Source organism: Schistocerca serialis, chromosome 1 (assembly GCF_023864345.2).
Source record: "Schistocerca serialis cubense isolate TAMUIC-IGC-003099 chromosome 1, iqSchSeri2.2, whole genome shotgun sequence".
In the NCBI taxonomy this organism is placed as follows: Eukaryota; Metazoa; Arthropoda; class Insecta; order Orthoptera; family Acrididae; genus Schistocerca; species Schistocerca serialis.
Genome location: NC_064638.1, coordinates 313,156,873 through 313,177,429, shown reverse-complemented (window position 1 = coordinate 313,177,429; position 20,557 = coordinate 313,156,873). Strand labels below are relative to the sequence as shown.

General features: G+C 42.7%; 1 protein-coding gene across 3 annotated transcripts in view; it reads left to right on the top strand.

Annotated features, from left to right (window-relative positions):
- LOC126469658 (leucine zipper putative tumor suppressor 2) overlaps nt 1-20,557 on the top strand; it is a 1,134,623-nt gene that overhangs the window by 1,092,965 nt on the left and 21,101 nt on the right. For all 3 annotated transcript variants that reach the window (XM_050096795.1, XM_050096804.1, XM_050096811.1), the window contains one exon: nt 11,743-11,905. In XM_050096795.1, coding sequence (XP_049952752.1) covers nt 11,743-11,905 — 163 coding nt within the window. The remainder of the gene's footprint in view (nt 1-11,742; nt 11,906-20,557) is intronic.

Genomic DNA, 20,557 nt, shown 5'->3' with positions numbered 1-20,557 from the left:
TGCTCTCTCGAAATTTCAATAGCAAGTCGCTTCGTGAGGATGCTCAATGCCTTTCTTGCAACGTTTGCCAAAGGAGTTTGTTGAACATCTCCGTAACGCTCTCGCGCCGGCTAAACGAGCCTGTGCCGGCCGGAGTGGCCGAGGGGTTCTAGGCGCTACAGTCTGGAACAGCGGGACCGCTACGGTCGCAGGTTCGAATCCTGCCTCGGGCGTGGATGTGTGTGATGTTGTTCTTAGGTTAGTCAGGTTGAAGTGGTTCTAAGTTCTAGGGGACTGATGACCTCAGAAGTTAAGTCCCATAGTGCTCGGAGCCATTAAACGAGCCTGTGACGTAACGCGCCGCTCTTCGTTAGATCTGATATATATCTCCTGCCAGACCTATCTGGTAGGAATCTCAGATAGATTAACAATTCTCGAGAATCGGTCGATCAGTCAACTTATAAGTCACTTCCTTCGTGGATGAGTTAAATTTTCTTAAGATTCCTCCTACGAATCTGAGTCTGGCATCCGATTTTCGCACTATTTGTTGAATGTGGTCATTCCACTTACGGTCGCTCTGAATAGTTACTACTAGATATTTTTTGGCAGATACTGTTCCCAGCGGTTTGTCATCAATAGTGTAGCAATACAATAGTGGATTTTTTTCCCCATGTATGCGCCTTATGTTACATACATTTGTTTACGCTCAGGGCCAACTGCCAGAGCCTGCAGCATTCATCGTTTCTCTGTAGGCCATTCTGCAAATCGCTACTATATTCTGGCGTTGCTACTTTCTGCGAATAGCCTTAAAGAGCTTCCGACACCCACTACTTGCGGTACACACTGTAAACAGTAACGGACCTATCACACTTCCCTGTGGTACTCCGGAAACTACCTTGGCGTCCGTCGATTTTGTTTCGTTAAGAGCGACGTGTTCAGTTGTATCTGCAGTGAAACCTTTAATCCAGTCGGTAATCCGCTCCAATAATCAATAAACTCGTATTTTTCACCAAACGCCAGTGAGGGACGGTTTCAAATGCCTTACTGAAGTCCAGGAACACTACATCAACATGGGTGCTGTGGATCTCGTGCAGAAAGACAGCTAACTGAGTTTCACAGGATCTTTGTTTGATTTTTATACAGGGTATTTTCCTTCTGCAAAAAAGTCATAATTCTTGAGCATAAAGCATGTTCCATAATTCTACAACAGATTGAAATCAACTATAAACATTTTAAATTGCGTGCATCTGTCCTACAACCATTCTTGAAAACGGGAATTACCTGTGCTTTCTTCCAGTCGCCAGCAACCTTTCGTTGCTGAAGCAATCAACGATAAATGACTGCTAGAATGGAAGCTAGTTCTTTCATATAATCTTTGTAGATTTTTATAGGTATCTGATCAGGTCCTGACGCCTTTCCACTACTAAGCGATTGTAGTTGTTTTTCTATTCCGCACCCGGTTATCTCAATATCTGCCGTTACGACTTTTGTGCGACGACTAAGTGGAGGAACCGTGTTACGATCTACTGCGGCGAAACAATTTCGGAAGACCGAATTCAGTATATCGGCCTTCTCTCTATTATCTTCCGTTTCGGTGCCAGTATGGTCACTGAGTGAATGGATAGATGATTTTCATTCACTTACTGAATTTACGTACGACCAAAACCTTTTAGCGATTCTGCTCAGATCAGTTGACAAAGTTTTACTTCCAAAGTCATTGAACACTTCTCTCATTGCTCTCCTTACCTTACCTTACTTTCGTTTCGTTCATCTGATTGTCAATTGGGTTTCTACATCTTTTGAATCTAAGATGATGATCTTTCTTTTACATAGCAATTTTCTAAAATGTCTATGAAACCACAGTGGGTCTTTCCCATTCCTTAAGACCTTACTCGGAACACACTTGTCTGTTGCATATTGCACGACACCTTTGAATTTTTTCGAGTTTTTCCCACACATCTTCGTCCTCATCACCGATTATTTGATGCTGACTGCTCAGAAATTTGTATTGTCACTCTTGATAAGCAAAAATATCTTCCTACCTTTCTTAACATCCTGAGACCCGTGGTCATGGATGCTGTCACACCCTTATGATCACTGATACATTCCTCCTCCACGTTAACTGATTCGGTACGTTCAGGTTGGTTTGTTACAATGAGGTCTAAGACGTTACCATCACAAGTTGATCCTCTATCTGATCTGTTATTTTTCTCCCCAAATAGTAAAACTCATCTACTACTTTGTGTCATTTCTTAATCTAATTGCTTCAGCATCACCTGATTTAATTCAACTACATTCCATTATCCTCGTTTCGCTTTTGTTGATATTCATCTTATATTCTCTTTCCAAGACACTGCCCTCTCCGATCAACTCTTTAAAGTCCTTTCCTATCTCTGACAGAATTACAATGTCATCGGGAAACCTCAAAGTTTTTATTTCTTCTCCCTGAACTTTAATTAACGCTCCAAATTTTCCTTTGGTTTCCTTTACTGCTCGCTCAGTATACAGATTGAAAGACATCGGGGATAGGCTACAACCCGGTCTCACTCCCTTCTCAATAACTGCTTCCCTTTCATGCCCCTCGACTTTTATAACTACCGTCTGGTTTCTGTACAAGTAGTAAATATCACTCGCTCCCTATATTTTACCCAGAATTTAGAATTTCAATGAGAGTATTCCAGTCAACATTGTCAAAACCTTTCCCTACGTATACAAATGTTATAAATATTGGTCTGTCTTTCCTTTATCTGTCTCGTAAGATATGTCGTAGGGTCAGTATAGCCTCGCGTTTTCCTATATTTCTCCGGAATCCAAACTGATCGTTCCAGAGGCCGGCTTTTACCTTTTTTTCTATTCTTTTGTAAAAAATTCGTGTTAGTATTTTGCAACCAAGACTTATTAAACTTATAGTTTGGTGTTGCTTTCTTTTGAAATAGAATTACTACGTTCTACCTTAAATTTTAGGGTATTGCGCCTCTCTCATACATGGTGCACACCAGATGGAAGAATTTTGTCATGGATGGCTCTCCCAAGGCTATCAGTAATTCTGGCGGAATTTGATCCAGCCCCAGTGCCTTTCTTCGACTTAGATCTTTCAGAGCTCTGTCAATTTTTTCTCTGTTTAAGAAATTTATTCTTGCGTTTTTCTAATTGTAAAATTTTGTCAGGCTGTCTATAATACAACTTTCATTTCTGCTGAACAGCCAGCTTCAGATTTCAAAGGTGTCAGCCTCCATTGGTGACTCCAAAGAACGAAACTCTGCTAGCTTGAAGAGGGAAACCAGATGGCGCTGTGGTTGATCCAGTAGATGGCGCTGCCATAGGTCAAACGGATATCAACTGCGTTTTTTTTAAAAAATAGGAACCCCCATTTTTATTACATATTCGTGTAGTACGTAAATAAATATGAATGTTCTAGTTGGACCACTTTTTTCACTTTGTAATAGATGGCGCGTAATTGTCACGAACGTATAAGTACGTGGTATCACGTAACATTCCGCCAGTGCGGATGGTATTTGCTTCGTGGTACATTACCCGTGTTAAAATGGACCGTTTACCAGTTGCGGAAAAGGTCGATATCGTGTTGATGTATGACTATTGTGATCAAAATGCCCAACGGGCGTGTGCTATTTATGCTGCTCGGTATCCTGAACGACATAAAAGTGCCCGGACCGTTCGCCGCATAGTTACGTTATTTTAGGAAACAGGAAGTGTTCAGCCACATGTGAAACGTCAGCCACGACCTGCAACAAATGATGATGCACAAGTAGGTATTTTAGTTGTCGCGGCTAATCCGCACATCAGTAGCAGACAAATTGCGCAAGAATCGGGAATCTCAAAAAGTCGGTGTTGAGACTGCTACATCAGCATCGATTGCACCCGTACCATATTTATATGCACCAGGAATGGGATAGCGACGACTTTGAACGTCGTGTACAGTTCTGCCACTGGGCACAAGAGAAGTTACGGGACGATGACAGATTTTTGCACGCGTTCTATCTAGCGACGAAGTGTCATTCACCAACAGCGGTAACGTAAACCGGTGTAATCTACACTAGAGGGCAACGGCTGCGAGAAATGGAACATCAGCGACCTTGGCGAGTTTATGTATGGTGCGGCATTATGGGAGTAAGGACAATTGGCCTCCATTTTATCGATGGCAATGTAAATGGTGCAATGTATGCTGATTTCCTACGTAATGTTCTACCGATGTTACTACAAGATGTTTCACTGCACGACAGAATGGCGATGTACTTCCAACATGATGATGTCCGGCACATAGCTCGCGTGCGGTTGAAGCGGTATTGAATAGCATATTTCATGACAGGTGGATTGGTCGTCGAAGCACCATACCATGGCCCGCACGTTCACCGGATCTGACGTCCCCGGATTTCTTTCTGTGGGGAACGTTGAAGGATATTTGCTATCGTGATCCACTGACAACGCCTGACAACATGCGTGAGCGCATTGTCAATGTATGTGCCAACACTACGGAAGGCGAACTACTTGCTGTTGAGAGGAATGTCGTTACACGTATTGCCAAATGCATTGAGGATGACAGACATAATTTTGAGCATTTATTGCCTTAATGTGGTATTTACGGGTAATCACGCTGTAACAGTATGCGTTCTCAGAAATAAGTTCACAAAGGTACATGTATCACATTGGAACAACCGAAATAAAATGTTCAAACGTACCTACGTTCTGTATTTTAATTTAAAAAATCTACCGGTTACCAACAGTTCGTCTAAAATTGTGAGCCATTTGTTTGTGACCATTACAGCACCATATATCACAAAGCGAAAAAAGTAGTCCAACTAAAACATTCATATTTATTTATTTATTTACTACAGGAATATGTAACAAAAATGGGGGTTCCTATATAAAAAAAACGCAGTTGGTGTCCGTTTGACCTATGGCAGCGCCATCTATCGGGCCAACCATAGTACCATCTGGTTTCCCTCTTCAAGCTAGACAAGTTTCGTCTTTGTAGTTTTATTGTTTGATGATTATTTCATGAGATATTTGGCCCGGTCACGATCAATGGACCACCCTGTGTTCGATTCTTAAGTTAATAATGTTGGGATGGGTAGGATGTGTGCATGCTGTGTGCGGACGTAGGAGCAGCTGGCCGCAGTTCGCGAAGAGCTGAATGTGCTCTTGACTACAGTTAGTCGTATTCAGGTTGCTGCCTCTGTGTGTAGCGGTGGCAGAACATCTGGCTCATTGCGAGACACACCTCATGTGTCACTTGTTTTGCCTACAGGCTTTACTGCCGAGTGTACCCGATGCGGTGGATCCACTCTCACAGTAGAATGAGTGGTAAAGCGTTCGCGTCGCTGGCGGCAGATGGCTAATCTGGAGACCGTCCCTCTGGCCTCGCCCATTCACCCAGTTAGCGGACAGGTGGCCGTTCCTTCAGTACGGTCCGAGCAGCCACACGGACGAAGTACTTGCTAGTTCACAGGTGCGTTATGAAGCCCCTTACGAAGATAGTTTAGGTCTGGAAAGAAAGCCAATGTGCACTCGGCATGTCTAGTGGGGGACCACATTCGAGATGTGCAGGAGGCTCGCCTGCAGCCGTTGTGTGTGCAGAGTGCAATAGTGGGCAAGTTGTGGCTCCGTTGGCGCCAACGACGCCTGCCGCTTGGGTTTTGAGGCTATCTTCAGTTCCTACAGACGGCTGGTGGATGTGGTGAAGGCTGATGGCCTCGTTCGTGGGATGTAAGCGGAGTCTGCAATTTGCAGCGTAGTTCTCAGAGTCGATGAGGGCCCTTTAATTTAGTGCTGTGTGGAGGTGTCAAGCAAAGCAACCAAAGGCTTCGTCGACTGTGTGACTGCAGATTTGTAAACCTGTGTTGTCGGGTGGGGACTTTTAGGACTCCCCTTGATACGTCAGGAGTGCACTACGCAAAGGAACCAACCACTCTGGTAGCAGAATACTTGAGTACTGCACGTGAGGGTTTTCTGGCTAGGTGGCAGGTTGACGTTATCTGATGAACAACCACTAGATGATGCGTAGATAGCGAAATCAGACCACGTTCAGAGTAACGATACTTCAACTGTCAAAACTTTATCAGAAAATTGTTGAAGTATTCGCAAAAGTGTTTCCGAATTTACCGCCCTCTGGGAAACTTCTCGCGCTGAAATTATTCTTGGGACCGAGAGCTGGCTGAAATCCAAAGTAGAAAGGTGAAATATTTGCAATTCACAGAACATGTATCAAAAAGATAGATTAGATACCATTGCAGTTGACAAAAATGTGTGCACTGAGGTCGAATTTGAATGTGACAGTGAAGTTATCTTGTCGCTTATAATGGTTCTAGGTGAAATCAAGGTAACTGTTGGATGCTTTTACAGGCCACCCGATTTCGCTGTGACGGCTTTAGAGTCATTGACAGAAAGTCTATGGTCAATATTGCGGAAATACCCAGAACATGTAATATTAGTTGGAGGCGGATTTAACCTATCGAGTAGAGATCGGGATATTCATGGATTCATTGCAGGGGGTACAGAAAGAGAGTCTTGAAAAGTTTTTTGGAATACGTTTTCCGTAAATTGTCTTGAACAACTAGTTCGACAGCCGACACGCAATGGAAATATTTTAGACAGTGTTGCTACACACAGACCTGACCTAATTGACGGCGTCAGTATAGAGTCAAGGATTAGTGAGCATGACGTTATCATGCTAAAGTTAATAAATCAATCAAGAAAAGCGTGAGAGTATTTCTTCTAGAAAGAGCAGATGGACAGTTGTTAGCATCCCACTTAGACAATGAAGTGAAATGACATCGTTTAGTTCCATTACGATGGACGTAGGAGAATTAAACCGATTGTAAATCATAAATTGGATTAGTACATGCCGAGTAAATGGATTAAGGACGGAAAAGACCCACCACGGTCTAAAAGCGAAGATAGAAAAATGCTTAGGAAGCAATAGACAATGCGTAAGTGACGACAAAGAAAAGCTGGAAAAATTCATGCACGTGTAAAAAGATCGACGCGTAAAGCTTACAACTACTACCACCTTCATACCATAGCAATAGATGCTGCCGATAACACGAAAAAATTCTGATCCTATGTAAAATCGCTAAGTGGGCCTAAGGCTTCTATCCAGACACCCGTTGACCAGCACGGTGTGGCAGCAGAAGTTGCAAAAGCAAAGCCGAAGATTTAAATTTCACATTTAAGAAATCGTTCACGTGGGAGAATCATACAAACATACCGTCGTTTGACCATCGCACGGACTTCTGTATGGAGAACATTGCAATAAGCAACGGTCGTACAGAGAAACAACTGAGAGAGTTAAAAGCATATAAGTCGCCAGATCCTGATGGAATCACAATTCGGTTTCACAAAGAGCACTCTACAGCACTGGCCCCTTACTTAACCGAGATTTATCGCGAATCTCTCACCCAGCGCTAAGTCCCAAGAGACTGGATAAAGCGCAGATTACTCCTGTATATAAGAAGGCTAAAAGAACGGACCCGCAAGGCTACAGACCAATATCTTTATAATCGGTTTGCTGCAGAATCGTTGAATATATTCTCAGTTCGAATACAATTTCCTTGAGGCGGAAAAGCTACTGTCCACAAATCAGGGCGGTTCTAAAACGCATCGCTCGTCTGAAAGTAAGCTTACCTTTTTCTTGCACGAGATCCTGCGAAAGACTGGTGAAAGGGCAATAGGCGGATTCCATATTCGTAATTTCCATAAAGCATACGACACGGTGCCACAATACCGACTACAACGAAGGTACAAGCATGCTGAATAGGTTAACAGACTTCTTAAGTAACAGAACACAGCATGTAGTCCTCGATGGTGAGTGTTCATCAAAAACAATGGTATCTACAGGAGCACCCAGAGAGACGTGACAGAACCGCTGTGATTTTCCATATACGTAAATAAGGTATACAGGTTGAGCAGAAGTCTGCAACAGTTTGCTGATGATCCTAATCAAATGGCGCGCCTATGAACTACCGTCCCATTTGTGCGACTGGATTCGTGATTTCTTGACGGAAAATCATCGAGCAAAACGGAAGTAATTTCTGATGTTCTCCAAGGAAGTTTTACGGGCCCTCTGCTATTCCTGATCTACAGATACGCGTAATACAAATATTTTAGATCTGGTAGCCACGAACAGACCAGACCTCATCGACGGTGTAAGTGTTGAGACAGGGATTAGTGATCCTGATGTTGTCATTACGACTATGGTCACGATAGTTAAAAAGTCGGTCAAGATGGCTAGGAGAGTACTCTTACTAGAAAGATCAGATAAGCAGTTGTTAGCATCCCACTTAGTGAATGAACTTCAGGTACTATGGACTTGGCCGGCCGAAGTGGCCGTGCGGTTAAAGGCGCTGCAGTCTGGAACCGCAAGACCGCTACGGTCGCAGGTTCGAATCCTGCCTCGGGCATGGATGTTTGTGATGTCTTTAGGTTAGTTAGGTTTAACTAGTTCTAAGTTCTAGGGGACTAATGACCTCAGCAGTTGAGTCCCATAGTGCTCAGAGCCATTTGAACCATTTTTTTACTATGGACTTGGAAGAATTATGGGCAAATTTTAAACACATTGTAAATCACGCATTGGACAGGTACGTGCCGAAAAAGTGGGTTACGGACGGAAAAGACCCACCGTGGTTTAACAGCGCAATTCGGAGAATGCTCAGGAAGCAAAGGCAGTTACACTCGCGGTACAAATAAGATCGGGAGAATGAGGACAGGCAAAAGTTAGTAGAGATTCGTGCTGCTGTAAAAAGAGCGATGTGCGAAGCATACAACCACTACCACCGTCATACCTTAGCAAAAGATCTTGTTGAAAACCAAAGGAAATTCTGGTCTTGCGTAAGATCGGTAAGCGGGTCGAATGCTTCCATCCAGTCACTCACTGATCAGTCTGGCCTGGCAACGGAAGACAGCAAAACGAAAGCTGAAATTTTAAATTTAGCATTTGAGAAATCATTCACGCAGGAGGATCGTACAAACACACCGCCGTTTGAGTCTCGTACAGATTCCCGTACGGAGGACATAGTGATAGACATACCTGGGGTTGTGAAGCAGCTGAATGGGTTGAAAAGAAATCTCCAGGTCCTGATGGGATTCCAATTCAGTTTTACAGAGAGTACTCTACTGCATTGGCTCCTTACTTAGCTTGCATTTATCGCGACTCTCTTGCCCAACGTAAACTCCCGAGCGACTGGAAAAAAGCGCAGGTTACGCTTGTATATAGGAAGGGTAGAAGGACGGATCCTAAAATTACAGACCAATATCCTTAACATCGATTTGTTGCAGGATTATCGAACATATTCTCAGTTCGAATATAATGAATTTCCTTGAGACAGAGAAGTTGCTGTCCATGCATCAGCACGGCTTTAGAAAGCATCGCTCCTGCGAAACGCAACTCGCCCTTTTTTCACATGATATCTTGCGAACCATGGATGAAGGGTATCAGACGGATGCCATATTCCTTGACTTCCGGAAAGCGTTCGACTCGGTGCCCCACTGCAGACTCCTAACTAACGTTCGAGCATATGGGATTGGTTCCCAAATATGTGAGTGGCTCGAAGACTTCTTAAGTAATGAAACCCAGTACGTTGTCCTCGATGGTGAGTGTTCATCGGAGGTGAGGGTATCATCTGGAGTGCCCCAGGGAAGTGTGGTAGGTCCGCTGTTGTTTTCTATCTACATAAATGATCTTTTGGATAGGGTGGATAGCAATGTGCGGCTGTTTGCTGATGATGCTGTGATGTACGGGAAGGTGTCGTCGTTGAGTGACTGTAGGAGGATACAAGATGACTTGGACAGGATTTGTGATTGGTGTAAAGAATGGCAGCTAACTGTAAATATAGATAAATGTAAATTAATGCAGATGAATAGGAAAAAGAACCCCGTGATGTATGAATACTCCATTGGTAGTGTAGCGCTTGACACAGTCACGTCGATTAAATATTTGGGCGTAACATTGTAGAGCGATATGAAGTGGGACAAGCATGTAATGGCAGTTGTGGGGAAGGCGGATAGTCGTCTTCGGCTCATTGGTAGAATTTTGGGAAGATGTGGTTCATCTGTAAAGGAGACCGCTTATAAAACACTAATACGACCTATTCTTGAGTACTGCTCGAGCGTTTGGGATCCCTATCAGGTCGGATTGAGGGAGGACATAGAAGCAATTCAGAGGTGGGCTGCTAGATTTGTTACTGGTAAGTTTGATCATGCGAGTGTTACGGAAATGCTTGAGGAATTCGGGTGGGAGTCTCTGGAGGAAAGGAGGCGTTCTTTTCGTGAATCGCTACTGAGGAAATTTATAGAACCAGCATTTGAGGCTGACTGCAGTACAATATTACTGCCGCCAACTTACACTTCGCGGAAAGATCACAAAGAGAAGAGTGATTAGGGCTCGTACAGAGGCACATAGGCTATCATTTTTTCCTCGTTCTGTTTGGGAGTGGAACAGCTAGAGATGATGCTAGTTGCGGAGTATGTATGTAGATGTAGGAGACAACATAAGTACCAGTCTTAAAATGTTTGCGGGTGATGCTGTCATTTACTGTCTTATGAAGTCATCAGACGACCAAAACCAGTTGCAAAACTATTTAGACAAGATACTGTATGGTGCGAGAAGTCACAATTGATTGTAAATAATGAAAAGTATGAAGTCATCCACATGAGTGCCTAAAGGAATCCACAAAATTTCGATTACACGATAAATGACAAATCTAAAAGCTGTAAATTCAACGAAATACTTAGGAATTATACGTAAGAATAATTCAGTTGGGACGATCACATGGATAATGTTGTGGGTAAAACAAATAAAAGATTACGATTTATTGGCAGAACACTGCGAAAATGCAATAGGTCTACGAAAGACAGTGCCTACACTATGCTTGTACGTCCTCTTCTGGAGTACTGCTGCGCGGCGTGGGATCCGCATCAGGATCGACGGAGGACATAGAAAAAGATCGAAGAAGGGCAGCTGGTCTTGTACTATCGCGAAATTTTGGAGAGCGCGCCACGGATATGATACAGTATTGCAGTGCCTGTGTTATTCAGCATTAACGAGGCCTTTCCCGGTCGCAAATATCAGGCTTAAACACCTCGTGTTCCCTAAAACGACAATCATTGGCTTCAAACATTTTCCTATCGGGGCACCTTCCTCCTGGAAATCTCTCCAGGTACGAACGTTGAGCGCGAGCGCAATTGTCGTCAGCTAATCCACCCATAATATAAGCATCAGCCATCTCTATACTTGTGACACTGGCATTGCGCGAGCCAAGTCTGTGATTAACTGTACGTAGTAACCGGTGTGTTAGCAACGGTCGTATTGATCGCTGGAACCTGAAAACAAGCAGTGACGTACGTTGCTTGGCAGCAGGAACGTGTAAAACAAAACGATGGCTATACCAACGTAACCGGACGTCACCAAGAGTGCATGTCCCCCATGACTCTGTTTCGTTCTAATGTGTTTCCCATGATTAATGAGTTGGAGAAAATGAATTGTAACATGGAAATGAAGCTATTCCAGACCCATGTTCGCATAACATGACTAATTCGTCTATCTGTGAGGAATGTATCCTGCAGTTTGTCCCGTAAATTTTTGTTAAATGCTGTAAACAGCTCTATTTGGGCGTGGAACAGTAAAGGAAATCACTAGTAATGGTGTGGGGTACCCTCCGTCAGGCGCTATACAGTGGCTTGTGGAGTACAGATGTAGATGTAGATGGTGACAGTGGTGATACTGTAGTCACGGTGGGCACGTTGTTTCAGGCAGCAGTGACCTGCCGGGCGGCTGCGGCAACAACCACTCGCTGGACCGGAAGCTGCTGGCGTCTGCGTCGACGGGCCGACCGCTGATGGGCGCCGCCAGCCTCGAAAGCGTCCGCAAGTCCCCGGCCAGAGCCGCCGCTGCCGCCGCCGCGCTAGCCAACAGGTCAGCTGACACTCCGCACCACACCACCACTACATCTTGTTCTCGTCAGCGGCACAGCTCCCACACTACAAACCAGTAACGGCAACTGGGCCCAAGTCGACATCAACCATTTGCACAGACTAGACAGGAAAAACTGTCTCGGTTCTGCTCCACCTAGAAAGTTTTCGTTGTGGTCTTCAATCCGAAGACTGATTTGATGCGGCTTTCCATGCTGTTCTATCCTGTGCAAACCTCATCATCTCCGAGTGACTATGGCATCATACACTACTGGCCATTAAAATTGCTACACCACGAAGATGACGTTTTACACACGCGAAATTTAACCGACAGGAAGAAGATGCTGTGATATGCAAATGAGTAGCTTTTCAGAGCATTTACACACGGCTGGCGCCGGTGGCGACACCTACAACGTGCTCCCATGAGGAAAGTTTCCAACCGATTTCTCATACAAAAACAGCAGTTGACCGGTGTTGCCTGGTGAAACGTTGTTGCGATGACTCGTGTAGGGAAGAGAAATGCGTACCATCACGTTTCCGACTTTGATAATGGTCGTATTCTAGGCTATCACGATTGCAGTTTATCGTATCGCGACATTGCTGCTCACGTTGGTCGAGATCCAATGACTGTTAGCAGAATGTGGAATCGGTGGGTTCAGAAGGGTAATACGGAACGCCGTGCTGGATCCCAACGGCCTAGTATCACTAGCAGTCGAGATGACGGGCATCTTATCCGCATGGCTGTAACGCACCGTACAGCCACGTCTTGATCCCTGAGTCAACAGATGGGGACGTTTGCAAGACAACATCCATTTGCACGAACAGTTCGACGTAGTTTTCAGCAGCGTGGACTATCAACTCGGAGACCTTGGCTGCGGTTAACCTTGACGCTGCATCATAGACGGGAGCGCCTGCGATGGTGTACTCAACGACGAACCTAGGTGCACGAATGGCAATATGTCATTTTTTTTTTCGGATGAATCCAGGTTCTGTTTACAGCATTATGATGGTCGCATCCGTGTTTGGCGACATCGCGGTGAACGCACATTGGAAGCGTGTATTCGTCATCGCCATACTAGTGTATCACCCGGCGTGATGGTATGGGTGCCTATCGTTACACGTCTGTCACCTCTTGTTCGCACTGACGGCAGTCTGAACAGTGGACGTTACATTTCAGATGTGTTACAACCTATGGCTCTACCCTTCATTCGATCCCTGCGAAACCCTACATTTCAACAGGATAATGCGCGACCGCATGTTGCAGGTCCTGTACGGGCCTTCCTGGATACAGAAAATGTTCGACCGCTGCCCTGGCCAGCACATTCTCCAGATCTTTCACCAATTGATAACGTCTGGTCAATAGTGGCCGAGCAACTGGCTCGTCACAATACGCCAGTCACTACTCTTGATGAACTGTGGTATCGTGTTGAAGCTGCATGGGCCGCTGTACCTGTACACGCCATCCAAGCTCTGTTTGACTCAATGCCCAGGCGTATCAAGGCCGTTATTACGGCCAGAGGTGGTTGTTCTGAGTACTGATTTCTCAGGATCTATGCACCCAAATTGCGTGAAAATGTAATCACATGTCAGTTCTAGTATAATATATTTGTCCAATGAATACCCGTTTATCATCTGCATTTCTTCTTGGTGTAGCAATTTTAATGGCCAGTAGCGTATATCTTTCTCAATCTGCTTACTATATTCATCTCTTGGTCTCCCTCTACGATTTTTATCCCACGCGCTTCTCTCAAGCACTAAATTGGTGATCCCTTGATGTCTCAGAATGTGTCCTGTCAACCGATGCCTTCTTTTAGTCAAGTTGTGCCACATATTTCTTGTCTCCCCAGTTCTTTTCAGTACCTCCTCATTAGTTTATGCTGTACCCATCTAATCTTTAGCATTTTCCTGTAGAACAACATTTCAAAAGCTTCTGTTCTCTTTTATCTACACTGTTCATCGTACATACAGGGTGATAAATATTGTACTTTATGAAAATAAAGACTCTACTCAGGAGGACGTCGTTATCAGGAGAAAGAAAACTGGCGTTCTACGGATCGGAGCGTGGAATGCCAGATCTCTTAATCGAGCAGGTAGGTTAGAAAATTTAAAAAGGGAAATGGATAGGTTAAAGTTAGATATAGTAGGAATTAGTGAAGTTCGCTGGCAGGAAAAACAAGACTTTTGGTCAGGCGAATACAGGGTTATAGATACAAAATCAAATAGGGGTAATGCAGGAGTAGGTTTAATAATGAATAAAAAATAGGAGTGCGGGTAAGCTACTACAAACAACATAGTGAACGCATTATTGTGGCCAAGATAGACACGAAGCCCACGCCTACTACAGTAGTACAAGTTTATATGCCAACTAGCTTTGCAGATGATGAAGTAATTGATGAAATGTATGATGAGATAAAAGAAATTATTCAGGTAGTGAAGGGAGACGAAAATTTAATAGTCATGGGTGACTGGAATTCGAGTGTAGGAAAAGGGAGAGAAGGAAACATAGTAGGTGAATATGGATTGGGGTAAGAAATGAAAGAGGAAGCCGTGTGGTAGAATTTTGCACAGAGCATAACTTAGTCATAGCTAACACTTGGTTCAAGAATCATAAAAGAAGGTTGTATACATGGAAGAATCCTGGAGATACCGAAAGGTATCAGATACATTATGTATTGGTAAGACAGAGATTTAGGAACCAAGTATTAAATTGTAAGACATTTCCAGGGGCAGATGTGGACTCTGACCACAATCTATTGGTTACGAACTGTAGATTAAAACTGAAGAAACTGCAAAAAGGTGGGAATTTAAGGAGATGGGACCTGGATAAACTGACTAAACCAGAGGTAGTACAGAGTTTCAGGGAGATCATAAGGGAACAAATGACAGCAATGGGGGAAATAAGTACAGCAGAAGAAGAATGGGTAGCTCTGAGGGATGAAGTAGTGAAGGCAGCAGAGGATCAAGTAGGTAAAAATACGAGCGCTAGTAGAAACACTTGGGTAACAGAAGAAATATTGAATTTAATTGATGAAAGGAGAAAATATAAAAATGCAGTAAATGAAGCAGGCAAAAAGGAATACAAACGTCTCAAAAATGAGATCGACAGGATGTGCAAAATGGCTAAGCAGGGATGGCTAGAGGACAAATGTAAGGATGTAGAGGCTTATGTCACTAGGGGTAAGATAAATACTGCCTACAGGAAAATTAAAAAGACTTTTGGAGAAAAGAGAACCATTTGCATGAATATCAAGAGCTCAGATGGAAAACCAGTTCTAACTAAAGAAGGGAAAGCAGAAAGGTGGAAGGAGTATATAGAGGGTCTATACAAGGGCGATGTACTTGAGGACAATATTATGGAAATGGAAGAGGATGTAGACGAAGATGAAATGGGAGCTACGATACTACGTGAAGAGTTTGACAGAGCACTGAAAGACCTGAGTCGAAACAAGGCCCAGGGAGTAGACAACACTCCATTTGAACTACTGACAGCCTTGGGAGTGCCAGTCCTGACAAAACTCTACCATCTGGTGAGCAAGATGTATGAAACAGGCGAAATACCCTCAGACTTCAAGAAGAATATAATAATTCCAATCCCAAAGAAAGCAGGTGTTGACAGATGTGAAAATTACTGAACTATCTGTTTAATAAGTCACAATTGCAAAATACTAACACGAATTCTTTACAGACGAATGGAAAAACTGGTAGAAGCCGACCTTGGGGATTCCGTAGAAATATTAGAATACGTAATACTGACCTTACGACTTATCTTAAAAGAAAGATTAAGGAAAGGCAAACCTACGTTTCTAGCATTTGTAGACTTAGAGAAAGCTTTTGACAATGTTGACTGGAATACTCTCTTTCAAACTCTAGAGACGGCAGGAATAAAGTACAGGGAACGAAAGGCTATTTACAATTTGTACAGAAACTAGATGGCAGTTACAAGAATCGAGGGGCATGAAAGGGAAGCAGTGGTTGGGAAGGGAGTGAGACAGAGTTGTAGCCTTTCCCCAATGTTATTCAATCTGTATATTGAGCAAGCAGTAAAGGAAACAAAAGAAAAATTCGGAGTAGGAATTAATATCCATGGAGAAGAAATAAAAACTTTGAGGTTCGCTGATGACATTGTAATTCTGTCAGAGACAGCAAAGGACTTTGAAGAGCAGTTGAACGGAATGGACAGTGTCTTGATAAGAGGATATAAGATGAACATCAACAAAAGCAAAACAAGGATAATGGAATGTAGTCGAATTAAGTCGGGCGATGCTGAGAGAATTATATTAGGAAATGAGACACTTAAAGTAGTAAAGGAGTTTTGCTATTTGGGGAGCAAAATAACTGATGATGGTCGAAGTAGAGAAGATACAAAATGCAGACTGGCAATGGCAAGGAAAGCGTTTCTGAAGATGAGAAATTTGTTAACATCGAGTATAGATGTAAGTGTGAGGAAGTCGTTGCTGAAAGTATTTGTATGGAGTGTAGCCATGTATGGAAGTGAAACATGGGCGATAAATAGTTTGGACAGGAAGAGAATAGAAGCTTCCGAAATGTGGTGCTACAGAAAAATGGTGAAGATTAGATGGGTAGATCACATAACTAATGAGGAGGTATTGAAGAAAATTGGGGAGAAGAGGAGTTTGTGGCACAACTTGACTAGAAGAAGTGACAGGTTGGCAGGACATGTTCTGAGGCATCAAGGGATCACAAATTTAGCATTGGAGGGCATCGTGGAGGGTAAAAATCGTAGAGGGAGACCAAGAGATGAATACACTAAGCAGATTCAGAAGGATGTGGGCTGCAGTAGGTACTGGGAGATGAAGGAACTTGGACAGGATAGGGTAGCATGGAGAGCTGCATCAAGCCGGTCTCAGGACTGAAGACCACAACAACAACATGAAAATAAACGTAAATTAGTTACAAACTATGGTGTGCACACTATTCAACATGTAAACTCCACTTCAGATATTCACATTTAGGTTATGACATGTTCGATATGCCTGCCATCATTGGCGATGATGTGGCGTAGACGAATAGCGAAATTCTGCATGAACTGCTGAAGTGTCGGAACACCGATGCTGTCGATTATCTCCTGAATGGCTGTTTTCGGCTTAGAGATGGTTTTGAGGTTATTTCTATACACCTTGTCCTTAATATAGCCCCACAGAAAGGAATCGCATGTATTCGGAGAATGTAGCAGCCAGTCGATGCACATGGCAGTGGCCTCTGAGTATCCCAGAACCAAAATGCGGTCCCAAAAGTGCTCCTCCAGGGCATCAAACACTCTTCTGCTTCGATGGGGTCGGGCTCCGTTTTGTACGAATCACGTCTGGTCGACATCAGGATCGCTTTCGATAATGCGGATGAAATCATCTTCCAAAACCTCCACGTACCGTTCGATAGTAACCGTACCATCAAGGAACATCGCACCGATTACTCAGTGACTGGACACTGCACACCACACAGTCACCCGCTGAGGGTGAAGGGACTTCTCGATCGCGAAACGCGGACTCTGTCGCCAAATGCACCAATTTTGCGTATTGACGAACCCATTCAAATGAATGTGGGCTTGGTCGCTAAATCGAACCTTATTAATTCCCATCATGCTCCGCGGCCAACCGTGGAGTTCAACGTCCTAACGCAAACAGTTCAGAAATTATGACTATTTTGTTTCATATAGTTCAACAATTGTCACTCTGTATTCCACTTCCCACATGGCCACACACCCGACAAATACCTCCAGAAAAGACTTCCTGCCGCTTAAATCTATATTCGATCTCAACAAATTTCTCTTCTTCAGAAACGCTTATCTTTCCATCACCAGACTACATTTTATATCCTCTCTACTTCGGCCATCATCAGTTATTTTGCTGCCAAAATAGCGAATCTCATCTTCTACTTTAAGTGTCTCGTTTCCTAATCTGATTCCCTCTCCATCACCTGATTTAATTCGACTACATTCCACTATCCTTGTTTTGCTTATATTGATGATCATCTTATACCCGTCTTTCAAGACACTGTCCATTACATTCAACTCCTCTTGAAGTACTTTGCTATCTCGGACAGAATTACAATGTCACTGGCAAATCTCAAATTTTTTATTTCTTCTCGCTGAACTTTCATTCCGTTTCCAAATTTTTCTTTGGTTTCCTTTATGAATTGCTCAATGTACAGAATGAATAACATTGCGGTAAGCTACAACCCTGTCTCACTCCCATCTGAGTCACTGCTTCCTTTTCATGGTCCTCGACTCTTGTAACTGCCGTCTCGTTATCTGCAAGTTCTAAATAGTCTTTCGGTCCCTGTGTTTTGCCCATGATACCTTCAGAATTTCAAAAAAGGGTATTCCATTCAACATTTTAAAAAGTCTTCTGTAAATCTAAAATTACTATAAAAGTACGTTTCCTTTTCCTTAACTTATCTTCTAAGATAAGGTGTAGGGCCAGTGTTGCTTCGCGTGTTTCTACATGTGTCTGGAATCCAAACTGATTTTCCCCGACGGCGGCTTCTACCAGTTTTCCCATTCTTCTGAAAAGAATTCGTGCAAGTATTCTGCTACCATGACTTATTAAACTGATAGTTCGATAACAATCACACCTGTCAGTACATGCTTTCTTTGGAATTGGAATTACTACATTCTTCTTGAAGTCTGAGGGAATTTCGCATGTTCATGTATCTTACACACCAGATGGACTACTTTTGTCATGGCTGGCTCCCCCAAGGCTATCAGTAGATCTGATGGAATGTCGTCTACTCCCGGGGCCCTCTTCCAGTGCTTTGTCAAATTCTTCTCCCAATATCATGTTTCCCATCTCCTCTTCATCTACTCCCTGTTCCATTTCCATAGTACTGTCTGCATGTTCATCTCCTCCTCCAGTCTTAGAACTGAAAAGTCGTTGCTTGGTCACAAAAACGATCTTTACACCGACGACATGTTCTCTGCTCGTTAAATCATCTCTCTCATAGTGCACACAGTCTGTAAGCTTACTATTAAAAAAAAAGTATATGAATACTGAATCTTTTGTTTTCCAAAACTTTCTACTCTTGTAACGTATTTCAGATATAGTGTTCAACCTCTGAGCAGTACTGACTGTTGGTTGGTTCAGTGTTGCGCATATGAACAGGGTCGTGAAACGAAACTTCAAACTTAAGTAAATGCGGAATTTGAAATTATGAAAATGATCATTCACCAACAAAATCAGAAAAGGGCACCCTAAGACACATGTAACACGGACTAAATAACATCGCACTCAACAAACAAAACTGTGAAAAGGAATTACAATCAACTCGGCTCATATCCACAAGCATATAGTCCAAAGATTCAACCAGAAAATCAAAACGCAACTAAAAAATATGAAAAAACAGGCACCAAAGAACCTCACACACTAGAGCAATCAGTGAAACACAAATCAGTAACATTCATAACATGGGTAACAGGAAGAAATTGTACACTTTAACATATAAACACAAAACAACACACAGGATAGCAAATGTATTAAAAGATACAGGGAGTACACATTGCTTACGGAACAAGAAACACACCTCAGTTACATATATAAACAACAAAAAACCAGGTAAATACCAAGGGGCAGATATACTACTTGGAAGAATGTGTATCACTATCTTTGACAACAGGTAGTAATTTCAAAACCAGGTATTAAGAATACAGGAGGAGATGGAAGTATGAAAATAGTCATTCTGCCTTTGCCGATCACCTGAGAAAACAGACATGTTCCATCCAACATTGAACAAGACATGAAAATTATTAGAATGAACAATAACAACAAAAAACGCCTGACATTACAAGAAAACATTCACATACAAAGAGCCCTTGCAATGAAGAAGAAAATAATTAATGACCAAATCAATATAAGCAATAATTCACTGATCATGTTAGCCACTAAAACATCAAACAGAAATCTGAAGAATAAACACACACACACACACATATATATATATATATATATATATATATATATATATATATATATATATATATATGCGCAGAGACCTTTGTAACACTACGACAGTAAACACGCACCTTTGATCACAAAATAAAATCGTAAATGATGTGTTGCAATAAATGTAGGCACATGGGGACCGAATGAACACATTTCCAGGACCACACACATGGACTAACAACCCTGCAAATCGTAAGTAACAATCTACTGTTGCGTAAGGTGCAATGCACACACAACAAAATATTCAAACCTGAATGATGGATATGAGTTTTACTTTAAAGAAAACCGCTCTTGAAAATTTAAACTCTGATTATTGGCGAAGAATGACTGCACAGCATAAGAAAACTGTAACAATTGCGAAAGTATCTCATTACAAAAATTAGACATCTCAACCAGTTGCGTAAATTGTGACATAATGAAAACAAAGAAGTCAAATTAACACTGATCGTAAGTTTTATTAGTTATCAGAGGGACAAAGATTTCCTCCAAATAACGTTTCTGAAAACAAACATGTTACCTTAGATGGATTACCTTAGGAAATTCCTCCAAAACTCTTCTCCATTAATACAAAGAATGAAATAACGTTATAAACAAGTTTTCGTCACCATAATAAAGTATTTCAGATAGTTTGTACCAGATTAACAAGTTACAGATCTCACTGTCTGGAAAACTCGACTACTCGCTACTGCGCCCCAAGTAAA